This window comes from Oryza glaberrima, chromosome 3, assembly GCF_000147395.1.
Source record: "Oryza glaberrima chromosome 3, OglaRS2, whole genome shotgun sequence".
Lineage (NCBI taxonomy): Eukaryota > Viridiplantae > Streptophyta > Magnoliopsida > Poales > Poaceae > Oryza > Oryza glaberrima.
In genome coordinates, this window is record NC_068328.1 from 24,226,602 (window position 1) to 24,247,997 (window position 21,396).

The 21,396-nt window shown below is 40.7% G+C and overlaps 2 protein-coding genes across 3 annotated transcripts; one reads left to right on the forward strand and one right to left on the reverse strand.

Annotated features, from left to right (window-relative positions):
• The first annotated feature begins 12,384 nt into the window (after positions 1-12,384).
• LOC127767549 (DNA repair protein recA homolog 1, chloroplastic) lies at positions 12,385-17,449 on the forward strand. 2 transcript variants are annotated; one of them, XM_052292920.1, is made up of 13 exons: positions 12,385-12,662; positions 13,503-13,594; positions 13,687-13,762; positions 13,915-13,977; positions 14,079-14,208; positions 14,595-14,680; positions 14,771-14,896; positions 14,972-15,076; positions 15,148-15,204; positions 15,289-15,351; positions 15,425-15,501; positions 16,392-16,464; positions 17,078-17,449. In XM_052292920.1, the coding sequence occupies exons 1-13, from the start codon at positions 12,453-12,455 to the stop codon at positions 17,174-17,176; spliced, it is 1,257 nt and encodes a 418-aa protein (XP_052148880.1). In that variant the 5' UTR covers positions 12,385-12,452; the 3' UTR covers positions 17,177-17,449. The 2 variants fall into 2 exon arrangements, with proteins under 2 accessions (XP_052148880.1, XP_052148881.1); XM_052292921.1 differs by lacking the exon at positions 14,972-15,076.
• A 142-nt stretch (positions 17,450-17,591) lies between these two features.
• Positions 17,592-21,143, reverse strand: LOC127767550 (vacuolar protein sorting-associated protein 2 homolog 2). The gene is made up of 11 exons (XM_052292922.1): positions 20,925-21,143; positions 20,470-20,514; positions 20,229-20,263; positions 19,478-19,528; positions 19,286-19,390; positions 19,115-19,186; positions 18,934-19,005; positions 18,269-18,349; positions 18,112-18,147; positions 17,948-18,012; positions 17,592-17,842 (listed from the first exon to the last, which is right to left on the reverse strand). Exons 1-11 carry the CDS (start codon positions 20,956-20,958, stop codon positions 17,749-17,751), a joined length of 690 nt encoding a protein of 229 aa, XP_052148882.1. The 5' UTR covers positions 20,959-21,143; the 3' UTR covers positions 17,592-17,748.
• Between the last annotated feature and the right edge of the window lie 253 nt (positions 21,144-21,396).

The window sequence follows — 21,396 nt, forward strand, 5'->3', positions numbered from 1 at the left end:
GAAAAGGGGAGGAAGGAAGCGACGACGAGGGGGGCCGTGGAAAATACGGTTCGGCACGTGACGTCATGTGTGTACTGCGATTATTAGCAATAAAGCCACACGCGGTTTATCTTTTCCAGCAGCTGTTCCCAATTAGCATACGGGAGTTTTTTTTTTTTTCTGCTTCGTTGTCTTCATCGCTGTCTCCGGTTTATTATTATTACAGAGTAAAAAGTACTTACCATATGGATTACGGGAAATTTAACTATTTACCGCTTTTATGTTTGTCAATTAACCAAATATCCTTCTTAAGTGTGCACTTACTATTTTGTCATTGGAGAGAGAAGATTTTCTAACTATTTGCCACTTTTAACACTGTAGACAGCCACATGTGCATGCCAACATGGATTGGACACACGAAATGACCAATATACCCTTCCCTTTACAAATCTGTTCATATTAAAAAGTGGGGAGAAAAATATAACTCGTATAATATGAGAAAAAAATGACATCTTTGAGCACCTTTCAACATAAAATAAAATGTGACTCAGCCAAGTTCTGGAGTTAAATGGCTGAGAAAAAAAAAAGAAGACGTGAGGAGTGAGCCACTCCATGACCTAAACCACCGGTTGCAAAAACATTTCAAAGAAGTTCAAACAATACTAGCAATTATGATTTTTGACACCTTACAATGATATGAAGGACAAACGCTCACACCAACCAATAAGCAAATGCACATTTTGAATTTAGAATATTCAGTGGGTAAATACAGTAGAACTTTTTGTTTTAATTATTTCTAGCTTAATTTGAATTAAAAGATGGAGAGAACCGGATATGCTTTGCTTGGCTTTATTCTAGACTTCATTGACAAACTCTGAACTGCATAGTGTAATTATTTTTATATAGTCTATTAAATAAAACATAGCACAGAAAGGTCCAAGATGGCCTATATATGTACTGCAAAGGCTAACATTTACGGTGAGAATGATGAGACTGTTTTAGGGCCGTGAAGGTAGGGGTAGATTGGTTATTTAACGCACCCAATTCATGTTAGCATGCTCATGTGACGGTCTACGGTGTTAAAAGTGGCAAATAGTTAGAAAAGCTTCTTTCTCCGGTGGTAAAATAGTAAGTGCAAACCTAAGAAGGGTATTTGGTTAATTGCCAAATGTAAAAGTAGCAAATAGTTAAATTCCCCTATGGATTACGGGTGTGCAACCATTTACTTACCATATCTCTTTTCTTTAAGGGAGAAATAATACTATTGAATTATTGATGTACCCAAGATTCCTAAAGTGTACAGTAATTAGTATTAACATAATAGAAGTGAGTAAACGGGTTGATTCTATTTTTCCTGTTTTTAAATTATTGCTGCTACTATTGATTTTGTTGTTTGAACATTGATCTATGGCAAATTGTAATGATCGATTTTGAAGATTGTAAGACATATGTTTAAATTTATCTCATGGATACTTTCGTATTTCATAGTAAATAGAATATTAAGTATGCATACAAATAACTATCACATTTTGTACGATGAAGTTAATACTACCACTTGCCAATTATTCGAAAGGGGTAGGTAGTATGTATTTGGTCCAATTTTACTACTATGAAAATGAGTTATCTTAATATAGGTTAGATGGCAATGTGATGAAGAGGACGGATTAATGCAATGGTGATGACTATGCTAATTATTGGTTTAACGTAATGGTTTAAAGCATATAAACCTTATATGTGAAGATGTTCGATCCAATACAGTCCTCTCTAACTATCCTATACTTTGATAAACATTAAAAAAAAACTAAGGGTATATTTAGTTCACGTCAAAATTAAAAGTTTGATTGAAATTGGAACGATGCGACGGAAAAGTTGGAAGTTTGTGTGTGTAGGAAAATTTTGATGTGATAGAAAAGTTGGAAGTTTGAAAAAAAATTTGGAACTATACTCGGCCTAAGACGAAAATTTGAAGAACCAAGAAGAATGTGAGAAGAAAAGGTCAAATGAAAAGAAAACCCCGCCGTGCTGGCTTGATAGCTACTTCTACATTTGGCATTGGTATTATCATGAAAATATACGATTTAATAGAGAGAAAAAAACCACATAATTAAACAATTAGGCTTATTGTAAGCTGGGTAAAAAAATGTTTAATCATAAGATGTAGTAATAGTTGGGTGGACTTAGCAGTTAGCACACATTCTCTTGTGGGAAAGGGATAGGTTGGCATAGATGTAATCCGGTCAAATAATTGAAGCGAGATTTTCTAACTTGACGTTTGTTTCTTGCACGACCAATGAAAACAATGTTTTTCACAATCTAGATGTTTCTTCAAAACTTTTTTTATGAGACAAGCTTAAATAATCATAATGTAAGATAAATCCATTGATAAAAGATTGTGGTCGTAACCTTAGGGTACAAGTAAAGATGCCACATCCTTACTTGTCAACAAAATAACAATAGGTGTTGAATAAAAAAAAGAGTAATAATAGTACTCGTATGCAGAAATAGAAGAGGGAAAGAAAATATTACAAGTGGCTGCAAAGAAAAATGAATAAAAAGTAAGCCTGTAGTACTGATTTGAGGTAGCGGAAAACAAAAACAAAATATGAATTCAAATCAGTCGCTATTTGAGTTTGACCATAGTTAATTTGTTTTCACCCTAGCTAGCCAGGATATGGCATCCAGACACTCCAACAGAATATACCTGGACACAGTCTATTCTTCATCCATTTCCTCAAAAAGGATATACACAGCTCCCTCCTCCACCCTAAGAATAGCTAGCACATATGTTGCGCATGAGATTGGCCCAAAACATGTGCGTTTATTTGCACATGCGGTTGTTTTTGTGCACATGATTTTTTGATGGCACACATGTCCCAGTGCATCTATATTTAACTGAACTCTTTAGAACAGTTGTAACGTGCACACAGTAGTATTAGGGTGTGTTCGTCTCTCACTTTATGCATCTTCTATTCACTCGTTTTCCGTGTGCACACTTCCTGAACCGTTAAACTGAGTGTTCGTAAAAAAAATCCTATAGGAAAGTTATTTAAAAAAATCATATTAATCCATTTTAAAAACAAATTAGCTAACACTTAATTAATGCTAATAAATTACTCTGTTTTACGTGCGCGATGAATTAGTTCCCAACTCTACAAGCTGAACACAGAATTAGAGTGAGTACAATAAGATGACGTAAGTGGGCTATACATGTTGCCACATCATATTTGTACTTATGCGGAGGAGTGAGGAGAGGAGAGAAAGAAAAAGCGGCCTACAAATTTGCAGTAAGCTGCAACACGAACTCTAATAACCTATGTGAGAGAGAAATGTAGTGAATGCATTAATGGTGTAGTACGTTAGCTATTGTCAAGCAGTGTCCCAGTGATTATTTAAGCCCTAGAAGCCCCTGCCTCCTCTCCATGGAGCAATGTCAAGTAGTCTCCCAGTGATAGACCGGGCAAGAGCCACCTCCAGCTTCCCCAAGCAGAAGCGGAAAGTCCGCTAACTGCCGCCATAGGAGCGCACCCGTGAGGAAGAGAGGCCCCTTCGCTTCCCGATTGAGCCGACTTCCTTAGGTGGCATCGTGAGCTTGCTATCGGTGGAGCCGCCATCGGAGGAGGCCATCACTAGCCGGATCCAAGAGAAAGACATCAGTCGCTGCAGGCGCCCCTCCTTGATACTCCTGTTTTACCTGTTTTAGCCACAAGTTTTAAAACCGTATATTCACCCCTAGTCGGCCTCATTGATCCTACACACCCACTCACTTGCGTCGACTACCTTCGCCTCCGCACCGCCTCACCCTCTAGTCGGCCTCCCTGATCCTACACACCCTGCTCACTTGCGTCGACTACCTTCGCCTCACCCCTAGTTGGCCTCCTTGATCCTACACACCCACTCACTTGCGTCGACTACCTTCGCCTCCCCACCTGCCTCACCCTCTAGTCGGCCTCCCTAATCCTACACACCCTGCTCACTTGCATCAACTACCTTCGCCTCTGCACCCGTCCCTCATTGTCTAGGTGGATGGTTTGGACACAGCTCGGTAGGAATTTTGACGAGCGACCAAAATTATCTGAAAGTAGACTCCATAAGTTTTCCAACAAGTACTCATAGGCCTCGAGATTCCTTCTAGATCAGCAGATAGGTCCGTCTTAAGTTGATGTTGTAAGGAGGCTTGAATCCGAATCCAAAACGTGTAGAATTTCATCGCTGCCTTCTATGGACCAAAAGTGACGTGGTGAGAGAGGAGTAGACTTGGGGAAGGTCTTGGTTTGGTCCCCAATTAACCTCGTGAGCTCACACTCCCTTCCTTCGTCCACTCAAGTATTTCTGCAAACGGGAAGAGACAAAACTTATGGTGCAGCAATGTTTGTTCAAACATATAATAAGGCCCTGTTTGGTAGGGCTCCAGCTCCTAGATCCATCTTTCCTAGAGTTGGAACCCAACCAAACGGTCCAACTCCACAAAATTATGGAGCGGAGCGGACCGAATCGCTCTAGAAAATTGAACTAGCGATGTGGAGCGGCATTCTGGTCACTCCACAACTCCATCTCTGATTCAATTTCAGAAGTATCCATTAATTTATAGCAAAATTACCCGCAAATGCCATCCAACTACCCCCATCCTTCCCCTCCCCCGTTCCCCACCCGTACCGCTTCACGGACTCGTCACCGACTTCTCGCGACCAAGGGCGCCGCGCGGGAGGAACAAACGACGCGGTGGCGGATCACCGGCGGCGGCTGCGCAGGTTCCTCCCCGTCTTTCCCCCTTCCATCTCTTCCTTCTGCCGTCTCTTCCCTTTCCCGTATCCCCCATCCTAACCTCGTTTTATTGATGCAGGCCTCGGCGGCGGTAGCACGCGGTGGCATAGGCGGCGGCGCATGGGCGGCATAGGGTTGCGGCGCACGGCGGTGGAGGCACAAGGATATGGTAGCGCCAGGCCCCAACACCCCTCAGCACCCCACACGGTATATCCTCCTCGAACCCTAAAAATTTTCCCAACTAATTTTCTGTGGGATAGATTGATTTGGGTTGAGTTAATTACTTGGTATTATGCAATGAACAAGAGTGAAATTACCAGATCTGAAAAACTTGTCATATAGGCATTATGATTTTTGGACTTGGGAAGGTGAAATTATTGTTTGGTGCACGTTAAATTAACGTTGCTTATCAACTAGATCTGGTTTTAAACACATGATTTTGACGTTTTCTTGTAATCAAAATGGCAGCTTAAAAGAATAGAACAGTGGCAGCTGTTGGTTCAGCGGAAGAAGAAAAACATCGGTTTGTTTGCTTTGCATATGGATAAAAGGAGATGCAAACAAAATGGCTGATTGTCCTCTGCCGCAAATACACTCAATGTGTTACTCTGCAATTTGGAGTATCTGAACATGCAGAAGAAAAATTGAACAGATGGATTTTGTGGCAACTGGAACGGTGGAATTCATGTTGCTCAATGATCAGGACTTCCTTTTTTTGTTTTGTTTTCCAAAGGCCTTGCGTAGTTATTAGTTGGTTTGTATTGATGCTTGTATGAATACGGTTCCCATGCACTTGCATAGAAAAAGATGTGGCATAATTACCAGTTTACAAGTCCTGTGTGTACTTTCATTATATTGGTGATAATCAATTTTTGTTCATTCTTGTATGATTTTATTTTTCTAAAATTTAATCCTAAATCAAGTAAAAAAAATGAAGGGTAGTATTGTCTATCTCCACCCTATCCTCTTCTTTAGGATTTCTAGAGCTGACCAAACTAGCCAAACACTTTGAAGACCACCTTCAGCTCCTAGAGGAGCTAGCTCTTACCAGAGTTGGAGTTTAGAGCTAGAATCTGAGAGTTGGAGCCCTACCAAACAGGCCCTAAGTAAACTTAACATAGAACGTATATACCTTTAGCTTGTTGACGTGTAACATAAGCATGGTGGTGTCCAAGATGGTGATGTCCTCATCAACGGGAACACACGGTCAACAGACAGGTGCCAATCAATCTCTATTTTGGTGAGCAGCGACAACAAAATTTTGAATCATGCACGGTTCTTGTGGTGTTTGAAGTTGTGCAGCTACACATATGAACTAAATTATAGGGCATGGACATACATATGTATCGTTCTAATCCAAATTGAGAATGGGATGAACTGAGACCCCTTGATTTTCGTTTTAGGGATTTAAACTATTTAATAAATTATTTCTAGAAGTTCAATTAATTTATCAGTGAAGTAAATGTGAGAAATAAAAATTCCCAAACAAAACATGGTAGGATTTAATTTTATTAAGTTCTTCATGATTAATAATACACTCTTAAATTTTCTCAGAATTTTTAAAGCTCATTTGCTAATTTTAATAATACAAACATCGTTTCAGCATTTATTTAAATAAAAATCTAAATAAGACCCCTCTTTTCTCTATGGGCCATTCTCAGCTCATTTCCTTTGTCAGGCCGCAACCGAGCCGGCCCATTTCCGCCCCTTCGCCTCCCCTCAGCCTCGGCCTGCAAGCTAGCGTGCATCCAGCCTAGCAAGCAACTGTCTAATCGGCATCCCCTGCTCGTCCTCTCACTGTCGTGTGGGGCCAACGCTACAGTCATCCCCTACCTCAGTCTGGAGTCCTGCAGCTGCCCGATGCCGCCTCATCCGTGAAATCTGGCCACATCTTTGGAGATAATCCAAAATTGATTGAGGTGTTTCGATCCTTATCTCCCAGGAATTGGAGCAAAACAGTTTTTATCCTTATCTATGTATGTGTTGACAGTCGTTATAGTCCAATTTCGACCGTCAATACATTCGGAAATAAAGGAGAACTAGCAATGCTTACATGTATATTTGTTTAGAAATAATCTATTTCCACTTGTACTTGGCAAAGTATTTGTATACAGGAGATCTTCATATAAATGGAGGAGAAACGGTGGAAAATAACCGTTCAAACAATCAAAGCTCGACATGTGGCAGACTTATGGATGGATGGGCACACAAACCCATTAGAACACCTACAATTGGGCCCAACCACCATGCCACTGAGCTGAGGATCCATCAAGCGAAGTCCAAGAGAAAGGACTGGGCTAGATGGGCCAGCCCATCAGCTCCGTTGATCCTGGCCTTCCACGTGGACGTCCTAGATTGCTTCCTAATGACGGTTGCAGGGTGTTTAGGACATTTCCAACTGCCACAACCATCATATGCAACCTTTAAAAGGACCTCTCCCTCTCCATTTCAACACACACCAAGGAGGATCAATCAAGAAGCTCTCTAGTTTCTTTACTTTGTTCTAGTGCTAGTGGAGTAGAAATAGAATAGTTTTCTTAGTTCTTTAAGTTTTCCAAAGAATTCGGTTATGGCTAATTCAGTAATGAAATATTCTTCTTCATATAGTTTTGGTCCTTTACTTCATTTATATAATTATTCGAGTACCAATTTTAGCTTATACTTGTCTCGTAATAATTATGTAGCTAGCTTACTAGAGATATGCAATGGTATTAGTTTAGTGTTCAATTATTTGATTGTTCTATGTCATCTGCAGAAATGTAGAGTAGTATTTAGTAATGTAAGCATGATGCTTAGATTATTAGATACCATTAAATGGTGCTATATGCTACGGATCTATAAAGGTAGGCCGCTGATAGTGACAGCTTAGTATCTATATAGGGCTAAGAGATTTTTCCTAGTGTGGTTACTCCTCCGTATCTATTACCAGTTGAATAACCATGACGAATTGTCATAAGAAACTGGACAATCATGGGTGATTTCTCAATATAATAGAAGGGCATAGTTAGGGGTATTGGTTGCGTAATTGTACAATAGCAAGTGTAGACTGACTAAAATGACTATATATATACTGAAGTACAAAAATTCTTTCTCCACTTAACATATATTATTATTTTAGTGAGAGTATTCTAGTTGGTTCTTTTTTGTGTCAATTTATCATTATCCTTTTATCTAGATTTAATACTTCCACCCATTGACCAATGTACAGACTATCTGTTGGTTGTCCAGAGTAGGCTTGACCAAATCATTCAGTTCTAAATTGAGGTTTGCGTACAACTCTCGCAGCTAATGATGGAATTTGTTTTGTTCTTACGTGGCATCCTTACAGAAATGTTTATTGGTGGTACATTCTACAATCTTCTTATCGATATAATTGTTTTTCTTTTCCATCAAATTCCTGGAAGCTAGCATTGAAGTATTACCAAATGTTGCGCACAATCCCAAAGGAATTCTCGACACAACTTTCCCGCCCTTCTTATTTGTCTGAAGATTCATCAACAAGAATGAACAAAAAAAACAATTAGAAAAAAATTCATACTAACTGACTGAATACCGTTGTCATACATCACAAAAGAAACATAGTTTAATTGAAGTCACGAAATTAAAGCATACACAGGCAATTTGCACACATAAACCCTTAGAGTAGCATCACAAAACTGACTGTGATTTAATATGTATGTTAGAAAGCAACTCACGGTACAATCGCACTTTAGAAAACGAAAAACTAATGAGTAAATTGCACCCATGGTTCAATCGTGTGCTTCATCAATGGTGGTGACATTGATAATATACTAGGCTTCTCGAAGCAAGTGCCTGCATTTAACTCAAAACTAATCTACGAGCGGCACTGAATGAACACAAAAACAACGAATTACCTTCTTGTTGGGGAAGTATGTCCATGTTGAACATGATGCATCGAGAATCTACCCATGTAAAAATAATAATAATAATAATAATAATAGTAGTAATAATAATAATAATAATAATAATAGTAATAATAAAAATAATAGAATTGATCAGAACAAACGCTTTATTAGAAAAGAATGAATGGAAAGCAACACATGAGTGCATCACCATGTTGGTAGACACAACGCTTGTATATTAAACAGAACAATAGAACAACATGAGTACGTATAGACAAACTAAACCAAGTAACTAACACATAGATTTAATATTAGGAAAGTAAGAGTTTATACCTTCTTGTGTGCATATCCAGCTGGTGAACTCGATGTGCGGCATGAACACCAATCAAATCAGAAACAGGATCTCAAGGAGAGCAAGGTACGGAAAGAAGAGGGGAGCTGGAGGAAGAGAAAAGTATTGGATGGAAACAGATCGAGATCGAACTTATCTTCCTCAAGTAGTTGCGCGCAAACCGATCTACCAGCCTGGACAACAGCATAATGGGTGGCGAGTGGTGGCGGCGGCGGCAGTCGACGTGCGCAAGTAAGTAGGGTTGTGGCGCGCAAACTGAGCTGCTAGCCTAGACAACAGCATAATGGGCAGCGGGTGGTGGCGGCGGCGGCAATCGGCGCGCGCAAGTTAGTAGGGTTGTGGCGATGGCGTCTTGGGCTGGAGGTCAAAAGCTGTAGAGTTTCGAGTGGGGATCAATTCTAGTGTCTATAAATAGTAATCGTTTATCCCAATTTGATCATCACATAATATTTTGATTGTCTTCCAAAATGATCATCTTCTAACAAATGTGCCTTTGTTTATTTGTGCAAAGAGTAAATGAGCATCATTAAATGCATTGCATGTAACCAACCAATATTAATTTTTATTGGGCCAACTACATGCAATATTTAAAATTTGATGCAATCCACGGAACACGAAACGACGTAGCACGTTAACCGATGAGAATTAATTACATAATGATGAATGTGTTATTGTCCTTTGTCTCTGTGCTCTTTACTTAGGGTGTGTTTAGATGGTGGGTTCTGGGTGGATAGGACATGGCGGTCCCTTTTTTTTGTGGGTGTTTGGTTGGTGGGCGGAGGTGGGACAGGGCGGCCCGGAGGGGAATATTCCTCCCAGATGCTGGATGGAGGGATCCGGCCGACTTGCCCGGACGTAGCCGCCCGAGCGCCCGAGCGAGCGGGGCGAGCGACTGTTGACAACCAAATTTGGTAATCCAAGTATCGGAGATGGAGATAAGTCGAAGCAGAATCCAAGATAGAGATCATTCCGGAAACAGAGCGAGAGTCGGCTACGATCAGGATTGGCAGAGTTCGAGTCAGACAAGGTTGGCCGATTAAGCCGATTTCGACAATGTGACTCGATACGCGTCATCGGATTGAGTTAATGTGCTTCATGTAGATTGCCATGCACAGATTGAGTCTTGGGAAGACAATTGTATCTATTAATTAGGGTATTTTATGTAAAGTCCTTAGAGATAAGTTTGGGCAAAAGTCTGCCGCAAAGACTTATGGTATCTTAGAGTTTGTTAGAGATAAGAGTCGTGTCCGATATGGACATATTTTGTAATCTCGGGTATAACTAGACCCTGAGCCCCATGTAATACAACAGCACACGTTCAATAACAATTTCGGCACATCGCCACCCTTTTACTTTCATTTTGTTTCGATGAGTTCTTGCTTTCGGGTTGAGCTGCATCGATTTCGATCTTCAACTAGAGGTAAAACTTGTTATGGCGGCTTGCGTTCTTGGGATTAGTGCTTCCATCTTTATGATATTCTAATCTTGTTTATGTAATTCGTCGAGTTATCATATATTCTACATAATCTCTGACAATATTGTTATTTAACCTCCAATCGGCTAACATCTATCATTGGAAGGAAGTCGATCTGGTTAAGTAGCAACGTTGGCTTAGATTATAAAGGGTATTTACCATCCTATGAAACATCCAACGGCTTGATTGTCTAGATATTGTTCTTCTTTTCATACTTATGGCTGCATCAGTTGAGTTTGACCTTATAAGTCGTGATTAGAATCTTAATCTCTAGCCTGCTATTTGGTTGCCGATTAGGGTAGTGTCGGGGTTTCAGCCGATCTTACCTGATTTAGCTTTATATTTCATGTGCTTAATTGATATGCTAGATCTGCCCTTTGTGCTTAGATCTTATTACAACAAAATATGTTAGGCTTCTATTTGATATATTTTGCTTGCTTTAATATCTTAATATAGAGTAGTATCGGAGTATTAGCTGATATATGCTACTCCCTCCGTTTCACAATGTAAGTCATTCTAGTATTTTCCACATTCATATTGATGTTAATGAATGTAGACATATATATCTATATAGATTCATTAACATCATTATGAATGTGGAAAATGCTAGAATGACTTACATTGTGAAACGGAGGAAGTAGATCTATCTGATCGGCTATGCTATGAACATCTATAATCTCATTGTTAATATATATTTCGATCTAAGTGATTTATATTGTCTCGGCATGGCGACCGATCTATCCCAATCACTTGATTTAACTATATATCAACATAAGGATTATATAATGTTAATATCTTCAGTCGATTGAGTATATTTAGTTCTTTCTTACTTATTCATGATTGCCGATCGACTTAAATATGACATCGGCTCGAAGATAAATGATACGTCATCGGCGGTTGGCCGATCGGCTATCATTTATAGATTTAATTGCGGTTTCTTTTTTTTTATTTCTTGTTGATTGCAGGATCAAATCAACTGGCACGCTCACAAACCTAAAGGCAAGATTTTTGGACCTGCACTGGAGTTAAGCAGATCTCCCAGGCCTCGTGTTTTTCGCATCAACAGCGACCGAGGTGGGTCGCGTCACCCCTCACCACGCAAGCGAGCAAGACGACGGCCGGGCGAACAGCGAGCACAACGACGACGCGAGTAAAGCGGCAGCCGGTGTGGACGGTGAGCACGACGGCAAAGCGCGAGAGGCCCCGAGGAGACGAGGTGGCGGCCGATCTGGACCACCGCCGCTTCCCGGGCTCCTCCTCGCCAGGGTCTGGAGGTGGCGGTTCCGGTGAGGCGGTGGCACTGGAGGCGAGCGAGGAGACGGGCCGACGACCGGCGAGCGAGGAGACGTGCAGGCGGAGGGAGGAGACGGGCAGGCGGCGGCACTGGAGGCAAGCGAGGAGGCACACCAGCCGAGGGAGGAGACGAGATGGCGGCGGCACTGGAGGCGAGCAAGGAGACGGACCGACGAGAGGAGCAAGCCTGCGACCGGCGAGAAGAGGGAGGACTTTTTTTTTTCCTTTTTCTCGTTTTTCTCCCTTTCCTCTTTTTATTTCTTTGTGATTTTTTATTTCTCTTTATATTTTTTTTATTTGTATTAGATTTATAATAATTTTATGGCTTTTATGAATTTGAAGGGGTATACTCACCACCTCTAATGAAGAGGTGATTGCAACCATTCATCTCTTTTAGCCCTCTAAAAAAAATGGATCACCAAATCCACCTTCATCCCTACAACCAAATAAAAAACTGGATCGTCATATCCAGCAAAATCTATTCTGCCATATCTCATTCAAGCTTGACCGTTAGCGAAACACACCCTCAGCTGATTATAAGGGAGTACGAAGGAATGGCCTATTTGAGGCCCATTTATACAACTGGGCTGAATGTGGCAGCCCACAGCGAGCAAGAAAAGGAAAAGGCCGTTCGCCGTCCGTTGACCGCACGCACCGCACGAATCTCGAGGCGAGCGATTCGTTTCCACTCGCCCCACTCAGACCGCCCGAGCTCGCCGCCGGGAAACCAATGGCCGCCGCCACCGTCGCAGCCTCCTCCCGCTTCGGCCCCGCCCACCTGCTTCCCCGCTCCCGCAGGAAGGGGAGGGCCCCCGCGCCGAGCGCGCGCGCCACGGCCTGCGGAGCCGTCGGGCGAGGCCGCCGGCTGCGCTGCGAGTTCGTGGCCGGCGGCGGGAACGGCGCGCTCTCCGGGGAGGACGACCCGCGCCTCATAGACCGCGTAAGGAAGCTCCCCCGCTTGCTTCGCTAGCTCTCCCCCCTCCCCCTTGCCCTACCCTTCCCTGCATGACTGGACTGATTCACTGAAGTGTCTTGTGTATTAGAGTTCTTGGACTGTGCATTGTGTCGAATACGTTCTGTGCAATGTTACTGGATTACTGCTGCATGAGTCGTCTCGACTCTCTAGTGTCAAATATATCATGTTCCAAAATAAAGGAAAACCTGATCATGTGGATACACAATCATGGCCCTGATTGATTTGATTCAAACCATGTTTCTAAGAAATACTACTCGTCTTATCTAATTATCATTGGGTGTTTCATTACCATCACTACAATTCAATCATTTTAACTGCTTTAGTTATGTTAAGTTTGACCTTATAGAGGCAAGAATGTAATCGTGGATTCAGGGCCACCAACATGAATAACAATGTGATGGTGAGTGTTGGACACTGCAACCTGAAGGATCTGGTCATGATAAATACTAACTTTCGTGGCCAGTCACAAAACACTGTTCCATATTCAGCTGGGTAGTGGTCGTGGATAGTGTGTACAAAAGTTCGCCAGAATTGCAGTCAGATACATTTTTTTGCTATTTTTCCTTTAGCTTCGTTCTGATGTTTCGTTAGTGATTATATACTTATCTTAAATACAGATTGCATTAAGAGTTGAGAGACACTCTGTCTCAATTTTACATGGTTGAGAGTGTAAAATCTTGTTGCATGACTTCATTTTTTGTGACAAATCTACGAGAAAATCAAAATGTTAAGCTGTTCTTACTGATGCAAGAGAATTGGATATTCCTTTACTTATAAAGACATTCTGTAAAATTTCATCTGCAGCAAAAAGCTCTTGATGCAGCCATGAATGACATAAACAGCTCCTTTGGAAAAGGCAGTGTTACAAGATTAGGAAGCGCGGGTGGTGCCTTTGTGTATGTTTCAAATTTGTTTTGTTCCTTCAATTGAAATTCTTCTATAAATTTCACCTATGCAATTCATACTGATTGTTACTTTGTCTATCCAGTGAGACATTTCCAAGTGGCTGCTTGACACTAGATTTTGCCTTGGGTGGTGGCCTTCCAAAAGGAAGAGTAGTAGAGGTAACTTATTTTATACTTCCATTGATCAATTGGCAACGATAGTTCTGTATGCTTTGATTGTGGAACAATTGTGTCATAATTTTCATGGATTTCTGCAAGTTGAAAACAACAAAACTTACTTTTCAAATGACTCAATATTCAACAACTATCAGGTGTATGGTCCAGAAAGCAGTGGAAAGACTACTCTAGCGCTGCATGCCATTGCTGAAGTACAGGTTAGTTTTTCTCTTATAGTATGACACTATTTTGTAGACCTTTATGGAATACCCTCTGTACACTTAATGACTGTAACCTACTTCCAACATCTTATATGCAGAAATTGGGAGGCAATGCCATGCTTGTGGATGCAGAGCATGCTTTTGATCCAGCTTATTCTAAAGCACTTGGGGTAGATATTGAAAATCTGATTGTATGCCAACCAGACAATGGAGAGATGGCACTAGAAAGTAATACGGCTTGCACTTTAGGGCTTGGTTAATATTTTTATTTCAAAAGTTGGAAATACATATATTATTTCAACCACCAATGAGTTTTCAAGTCATACTTAAGTTGATAAATAAGCTAAGCCTCCAGCTGATAAAATGTCCATCCTCTGGGTGGACTTGTGGAGGAGCATATTATATAATAGAAAAAAAGGTGTAATTAATTATATTCATAAGTAGATTATGATTCTGTGTTCTCCATATTAGAATCTTTACAACGAATTTTATTGGTTTTTTTTGTAAAACTAGTTATATTGGGTTATTTATGAGCCATATTTAGGCAGATGAAATTATAAAAATAGAACGCATGAGGTAATGGCAATAACATTTTTCGCTTTGTTTTCTATCAGTTGCGGACCGCATGTGCAGATCTGGAGCTATCGATCTCATCTGTATTGATTCAGTGTCAGCTCTCACTCCGCGTGCAGAAATTGAAGTATGGCTTCTTTCTTTTTCTTTTATTCTTCTTTTGTTATGACTCTACTGAGAACATCTGCATCAGAAGTATGATTACCTTTTTTGTTAGGGTGAGATAGGGATGCAGCAGATGGGTTTACAAGCACGTCTAATGAGTCAAGCATTGAGAAAGATGTCAGGCAATGCCTCAAAGGCTGGTTGTACTCTTATGTTCTTGAATCAAATAAGATACAAGGTGTGCTACATTAGCTTTATGCTGACTTTTCATAGCCATTTTATTCCATTGGTTGATGGATTTTATTGGAACTAGATTGGAGTATTTTATGGTAATCCTGAAGTCACTAGTGGAGGGATAGCTTTGAAATTCTTCGCATCAGTTCGACTAGAGATACGGCCCATTGGCAAGATAAAATCTGTAAGATCAAAGAAGCAAATTTTAACCTTTCCTAAAGTTTGATTTGAGAATATTTCTTTTCTTTTGCTAAGGTCAAGGGAGATGAAGATGTGGGTGTGAAGGTTCGTGTCAGAGTGCAGAAGAGTAAAGTACGTCTATAATATATCCATATTTCGCTCTGTGTTATGCTCCACAATTTCTACAGTACACATAAATATCTTGCTCTTTGCAAGGTCTCCAGACCCTACAAGCAAGCTGAATTTGAGATCATCTTTGGGGAGGGCGTTAGTAAACTGGTCAGTGCATGAAGTTTTCAGCTTTTGTCATTAGATCTTGCTGTATATATGCTAAATATGGCTTTTCACGCAGGGATGTGTTCTTGATTGTGCTGAGCTGATGGAAGTCGTTGCAAAGAAAGGCTCATGGTATAGCTACAAAGAAATGAGGTATGCTAGGAGCTTTCTAAGTGTAAATTATTGCATGTCACCTGTGGGCTGTGGCTATATAGCAAAATGTAACCAGCGAGTTTTGCATGTCTTTTGCAAATGATCCTCTGTGTCATTCCCATGTGAATTTCATGTGTTTGGGCTGGCTCTGGGAGACCCTTTGAGAGACATTCACCATATGTCTTGGTCCTTGGCATAGTTCATGTTTTTTTTGTGCCGCTTACAATAACTTAAAATGGCTATAAAGTCTAGATCTTTTTCATGCTTGTTCTTCTTAAATTTCAGGATTTGTTGCAACCATGTATAGATTAACTATGCAGATGTTAGATCGTGTCATGTATCTGTTCAGTAAAAGCAGCTATAGAACTCACACAATTTGTTTATGATTTTAATTGTTGTTTTAATATATTGCTTTGGAGTTCATGCTTTGGTCTATACACCCCAAAAGTGCAGTCTGTTTTCTTTAATTAATAACATTGCTGTAATTTCATCCAACCTCAGGAATTGCATTCTATGTATGAGTAAATGTTATATACTCCCTCCGTTTCAAAATGTTTGACACCGTTGACTTTTTAGCACATGTTTGACCATTTGTCTTATTCAAAAAAATTTGTGAAATATGTAAAACTATATGTGTACATGAAAGTTTATTTAACAATGAATCAAATGATATGAAAAGAATAAATAATTACTTAAATTTTTTGAATAAGACGAATGGTCAAACACGTACTAAAAAGTCAACGGTGTCAAACATTTTGAAACGGAGGGAGTATATTCTACCTTTAGCTTTCCATACACAGGCTGTGATTAAGATCGGTCATTATCTGCCGTGTAGTTGTAAGCATGTAGCTTTCATGGGTGTTACTTATTTGTCTGAATTTTGTGTGCAGATTGGGTCAAGGCAGAGAAAAAGCACTGCAGTATCTCCGAGAGAGCCCTACCATCTGTGATGAGATAGAAAAGGTTTGCTTGATTGTACCTGTGCTGTTCTTTGTTTTACCCGTGTAGACGTCAACCTGGTACAACCAACAAATATTGAACTCACCAGTTGACACTGCTTTAAATCTCTAAAGTTGGGAGGTCTCAGTTATCTGTTCATGGTGTAACCATTTTTAAACATGCACATCATCATTTATACTCTCTCCTCCCCTAAATGTTTGACGCCGTTAACTTTTTTAAACATGTTTGACCGTTCGTCTTATTCAAAAACTTTTGTGAAATGTGTAAAACTATATGTATACATAAAAGTATATTTAACAATAAATCGAATGATAGGAAAAGAATTAGTAATTACTTAATTTTTTGAATAAGACGAACAGTCAAACATTTTTAAAAAAGTCAACAGCGTCAAACATTTTGGGATAGAGGGAGTATGTTGTAGACCACCCAACACTAGGATAGGGAGTAGGCTTCTTTCCTTTACACAGATGATATATAGGTAAAAGGTGGATTTTTTTTCCCACCAAAAGAAATCGTTTAATAACAAAGTGGCCTTTTAGAGTACTTATGTCAGTTGACTGAATACTTCCAATTGTATTCGATTATTTTTCATGCTTGTGCTTTGACACACCTGTAGGCTGTTCGAGCCATGATACCAGAAGGAGCAAGACATATGAGCCTGCTCGCTTTCGGGCGGTCATCATTGACCGAAGAAGAACAAGTAGACGATGAGTGATGGATGCATCTAATTTTGAAGATGAAAGTGCTGAGCAATTCCAAGCTTTTGGGTCCCCTGGTGAACGGAGAAGACCAAGAGTGGCTCTTTCTTGAACTAATCAAGCATTGCATTGCTGGTAGTGGTAGGGAGTTGGGATTCCTTAAGAGTTTGATTTGTGAGCAATCATTTGCTGCAACAGCATTGTGATGCCATATGTACCGTTGTTGGTATGCACTTGGTGTAAGGAAAAGGTCACTGATTCTCAATCAATGAAGCTTCAATTTCTGTCAATTTGTTCAACCATTTGGAAGAAGTCATGATTATTATATTTGCCTGCAATTTATGCTCAATGCTCCTAAACTAACTAAAAGACAGTAAGGCGTATGGGTTGCTAAACACCAAACAAAGAAATTAGCACGTCGGTTGCATCAAATGCTCATCCTTCCATAGAAAATCCGAAGGTTCAATTATGTTATTTAAATCTTGGTTGTTTGCCTACAATACTCTACTCGCACATATTCAGACAAGCTATGTTGAGTGAAACAAATTTACATATAGAATTATAGATGCACTATATATTTATCAGCTGCTCAGATGCGGCGAAGGGAAGCCAGTCTCCTCTCCAGGTCGTCAACTTCAGCAGAGGATTCAGGCTCCACGTTATTTCGGGGGGGAGCGGCATTTCTGCAGGCACAACATGCGCATCAGGAAAACTAGAACAGATAGAAAGGTGCAGAACAGAGCCCAAATTCATTTGCTCGGTTGATGACTGAAAAAGAAACATTATACCGTGCTTGGTTGCTCTCAGCTTTCCTGTTGCTCGCCGCAATACGACCTTTAGGAGCTGAAGACAGCTGTATTTTCATGAAAGATTGGAGTCAGCATTTAGAATTATGAGGTACTTGTATGATGCCTAACAACTAACATGATGGCATATTGAGGAATAAATTTACCTGAGAAGCCACATCAACACCAATCTCATCAAGAACCTGCATAGGGGGGAACAGAAGGAAATATCATATGAGCGAATGGAAAAATCATGAAGCACAATTTCTGGCCATATATTCAGAAAAATCCTTATCAACTGATATGTACAGCGCAATACTTTACCTGGTTAGTAAGTTCTTCTGTTTCCTCTTCTGCCTCGTCCTTATCAAGTGTTTCATCTATAGCATCGGACATCATTTCAAGCTGCATGTAAAAATACGATTTATCTTTCTTTTCTCCGGAGTAGCCGAGACAAGTGGTACTAAGTTGGCGCATGGATGGTGGCAGCTAGAGCACATCATTTGTGTTTTAACATTTGGAGGAACAGTCACAGATCTGCTATTGCACGGATAAAAATCTAGGCAATCTTTCGAAAGATTAACTGCTCATGATCATATATTATTAGTTAGCCCTTTGAGCAGGTTGGCATTATTCTACATAAAATTAAAAGGTGTCACTCATCACATAGATTGTTAATAGGTTGTATTGCATTAAAATAGTTAATAATCGTATGATGTCTTGTCCAACATAACTATATCTGAGAACAGTACAGATCGTTTGAAGCCTACAATAATTGCATTGGCTATTATGAATCATCTCCACAAAACAAGTTTGTTCATACAACATTTAATGATTCTCTGTATTGTGCTAAGTTGTATGTCTGCCCTGATCTTGTCTATGTTTATTAGTGCAAAGCAACTAATTAAGCAAAAAGATTCAAGTGGTAACATGGTGGAACATTCCCACTTTATACTGTAACAAACCCAGCATGCCCTAAATGTTCTTACCGTCATGTCCAACTGATTTGATTGTTTCTGGAATTCTCTCATAACCTTGATCTGTTTTGTTGGTTCCATTTGCTGGAAAAATAAACAGTATAACGTGTCACCAAAAAGGTTCACAAGAAAAATGACTATAGATTAGATAACATGTTTAACAACAGCCAACCATAGCTGTCTTTCATCAGACCTTATTCATTGCTGCCATTGCTTTGCTTGCACCTTTCATTCCTGCAGATATTGAAGTGCCTGCGTACATTGCCTGAATAAAAGAGACAAGCTTTGATCATAAATGACTAAATGTGTTTTGCCAACAGCCAGAACATGCAGTTGCATAAAACAAATTGAAAACTAGACATGCCTGTGTATGAGTAGCAACTCCACGTATTTGTGCCCGCGTGCCTTGCAAATTGACAATTTGTTGCCTAAGCCTCACAAGTTGCCGAGCTAGGATTTTGGTCGCAGCCTAGAGTGATCCAGATCATTTATTATAGGATATCAGGAAGAACCAGAATGGACTTTAGGGGTCTCCCACAAATCCTAAAAGGCTTACCTCATTTCCTGTCTTAGCAGTTTTCTTAATCTCAGCAACTAGTTTCTTCTCCTGGAATGGTACAATTATGACATTACCAAATCAGAAGGTACATTTTGCACAAGTTACTGTAGATGGTAGGTGAAAAAAAAAAAAAAAGAGTTCCGAACAGTGCTGATCGATATGCTTTTCTGATCCAGGCTGAAATGTTTTCCACTTCCAGACCATGAAGGCATGGCAGCATAAAAAACTAAGTACACAGCAAAAAGCACTCAAGTTCTTGTTACACCTTACAGAGTATTTGAGCTGCCAGAGTTACATGGAAAGAACTAGCAGTCTACCCAAAGCCCTTTTCATCTGGTTCTAGGCTAACTTTACTATATTGAAGAAGACAAGCACATATGTTGTCAAGGTTCAAAGTGATGCTATCAACCTCAATTTACCTAAAATTAAATGAACATAAAAGATAGAGTATTTCTCTTAAAAATAGCAGTGCTATTGCACTCCTGATACTAAACATTGCAAACATCAGTCCATCGGACACCATAAGCATGATGATAGAATAATACTGGCTTCCCAACATAAACATGAGTACATGACCAAACTGTTACTTTTTTTTTCTGGCATACCGTCAGTGCTACCTAATGCTGCCTACTCAGTAGTACTCTGTACTCAGTACTCGGTAATGCGAAATATGGCCAAAGTTTGTCACATTGTCTTTTCTGAACCTTTTGTATCCTGAATTATATATAGGATAAAGAGAAGTGCATACCTCCATTTGCAGGGAGCCAATCTCTCTCTCAACTCCTAAAATTAGTATAAAAATAAAAAGAGAAAAGGTAGTGTCAGAAGCTAAGCTGCTGTAATCTTATTCGGTGCAACTGTGCTGCGATACAAGTCATGAATTTGTCCACTACTAAACCAAACCACCCATATTCATGAACTTAAAATGTTTTGTGGGTGAATCAGTGGAGGGAGCAACAGAAAGAGGAGCAGATGGAAATTGTTCTCACCCCGTGTAGCAACTGACATCTCCCTCTTGCTGGTCCTGAGAGCCTCTGCAAGTGACATTAAACATCACCATCAGTTCATCACACCACCAAAAGACTTAACCCCCAAATCTTTTTTATTCACTGGTTTCCACAAATAATCCACAGAGATTACAGATTCCTCCACCCCCCCCCCACCAAACGAAAATGCACATCGCACGAGTCACCCTAAAACCCTAACCCCCCCCCCCCCCCCCCCCCCCAATCAACGCAAGAAATAGAAACCCCCACTCTCCAATCCACACCAAGAAAAGCCCAAAACCCAGCAAGGATCTCACTCTCCGACCGCAAGAACAGACGCATCATCGCAACGCAGCTGCAGATCGGACCAAATCGACCCCTACGGTAGAAACCCCACCCCGCCGACATAGACCAAGAAAAAGAGGAGCGAAATCCAAGAAGTGGAACCGCAACCGCACCTTTGGGGTCGACCTTCTTCTTGAAGATGTTCATGGCTGCTGCTGCTGCTGCTGCTAGATCCCCTCCAGAGACCAATCCCTCCCCCCACTGGATTTCTCTCTCTCTCTCCCACGCAGATTTGGGAGCAGAGAGAGAGAGAGGCGTGAGCAGTGTGAAGAGAGAGAGAGAGGGGGGACGGCGCCGCGCGAGCCCAACGGGAAGGGAAGGGGGAGGTCTCGCTGCTGGGCTTTTTAGGCTTTTTTTCACGAGTAGCCGTTGCAAAGCTTAAAATAAACCCAAAAAATAAAAGAGGAAGAAATACCTTTTTGCTAGGCGCAGCCGGAGATACAATCCGCACGCGAGAAAAGGTCACGGCTATGTGGGGCCATCATAAGGTGGGGCCCACACGCCAGTCTGTATGGATGGTGCGGAATTATGCAGCACAGCAGCAGGGGAGGGGAGCGCCTTGGGATTGGGCGAACGGCCCACTTC

Coding starts and splice junctions, on each gene's coding strand:
- LOC127767549 (XM_052292920.1), top strand. CDS start 12,453: ATGGCCGCCGCCACCGTCGCAGCCTCCTCCCGCTTCGGCCCCGCCCAC. Junction 14,209..14,594: donor TGGAGAGATGGCACTAGAAA/GTAATACGGCTT, acceptor GTTTTCTATCAG/TTGCGGACCGCATGTGCAGA. Junction 16,465..17,077: donor TCTGTGATGAGATAGAAAAG/GTTTGCTTGATT, acceptor ACACACCTGTAG/GCTGTTCGAGCCATGATACC.
- LOC127767550 (XM_052292922.1), bottom strand. CDS start 20,958: ATGAACATCTTCAAGAAGAAGGTCGACCCCAAAG. Junction 19,391..19,477: donor CTGCTAAGACAGGAAATGAG/GTAAGCCTTTTA, acceptor GGATCACTCTAG/GCTGCGACCAAAATCCTAGC. Junction 19,187..19,285: donor GAGTTGCTACTCATACACAG/GCATGTCTAGTT, acceptor TCTTTTATTCAG/GCAATGTACGCAGGCACTTC.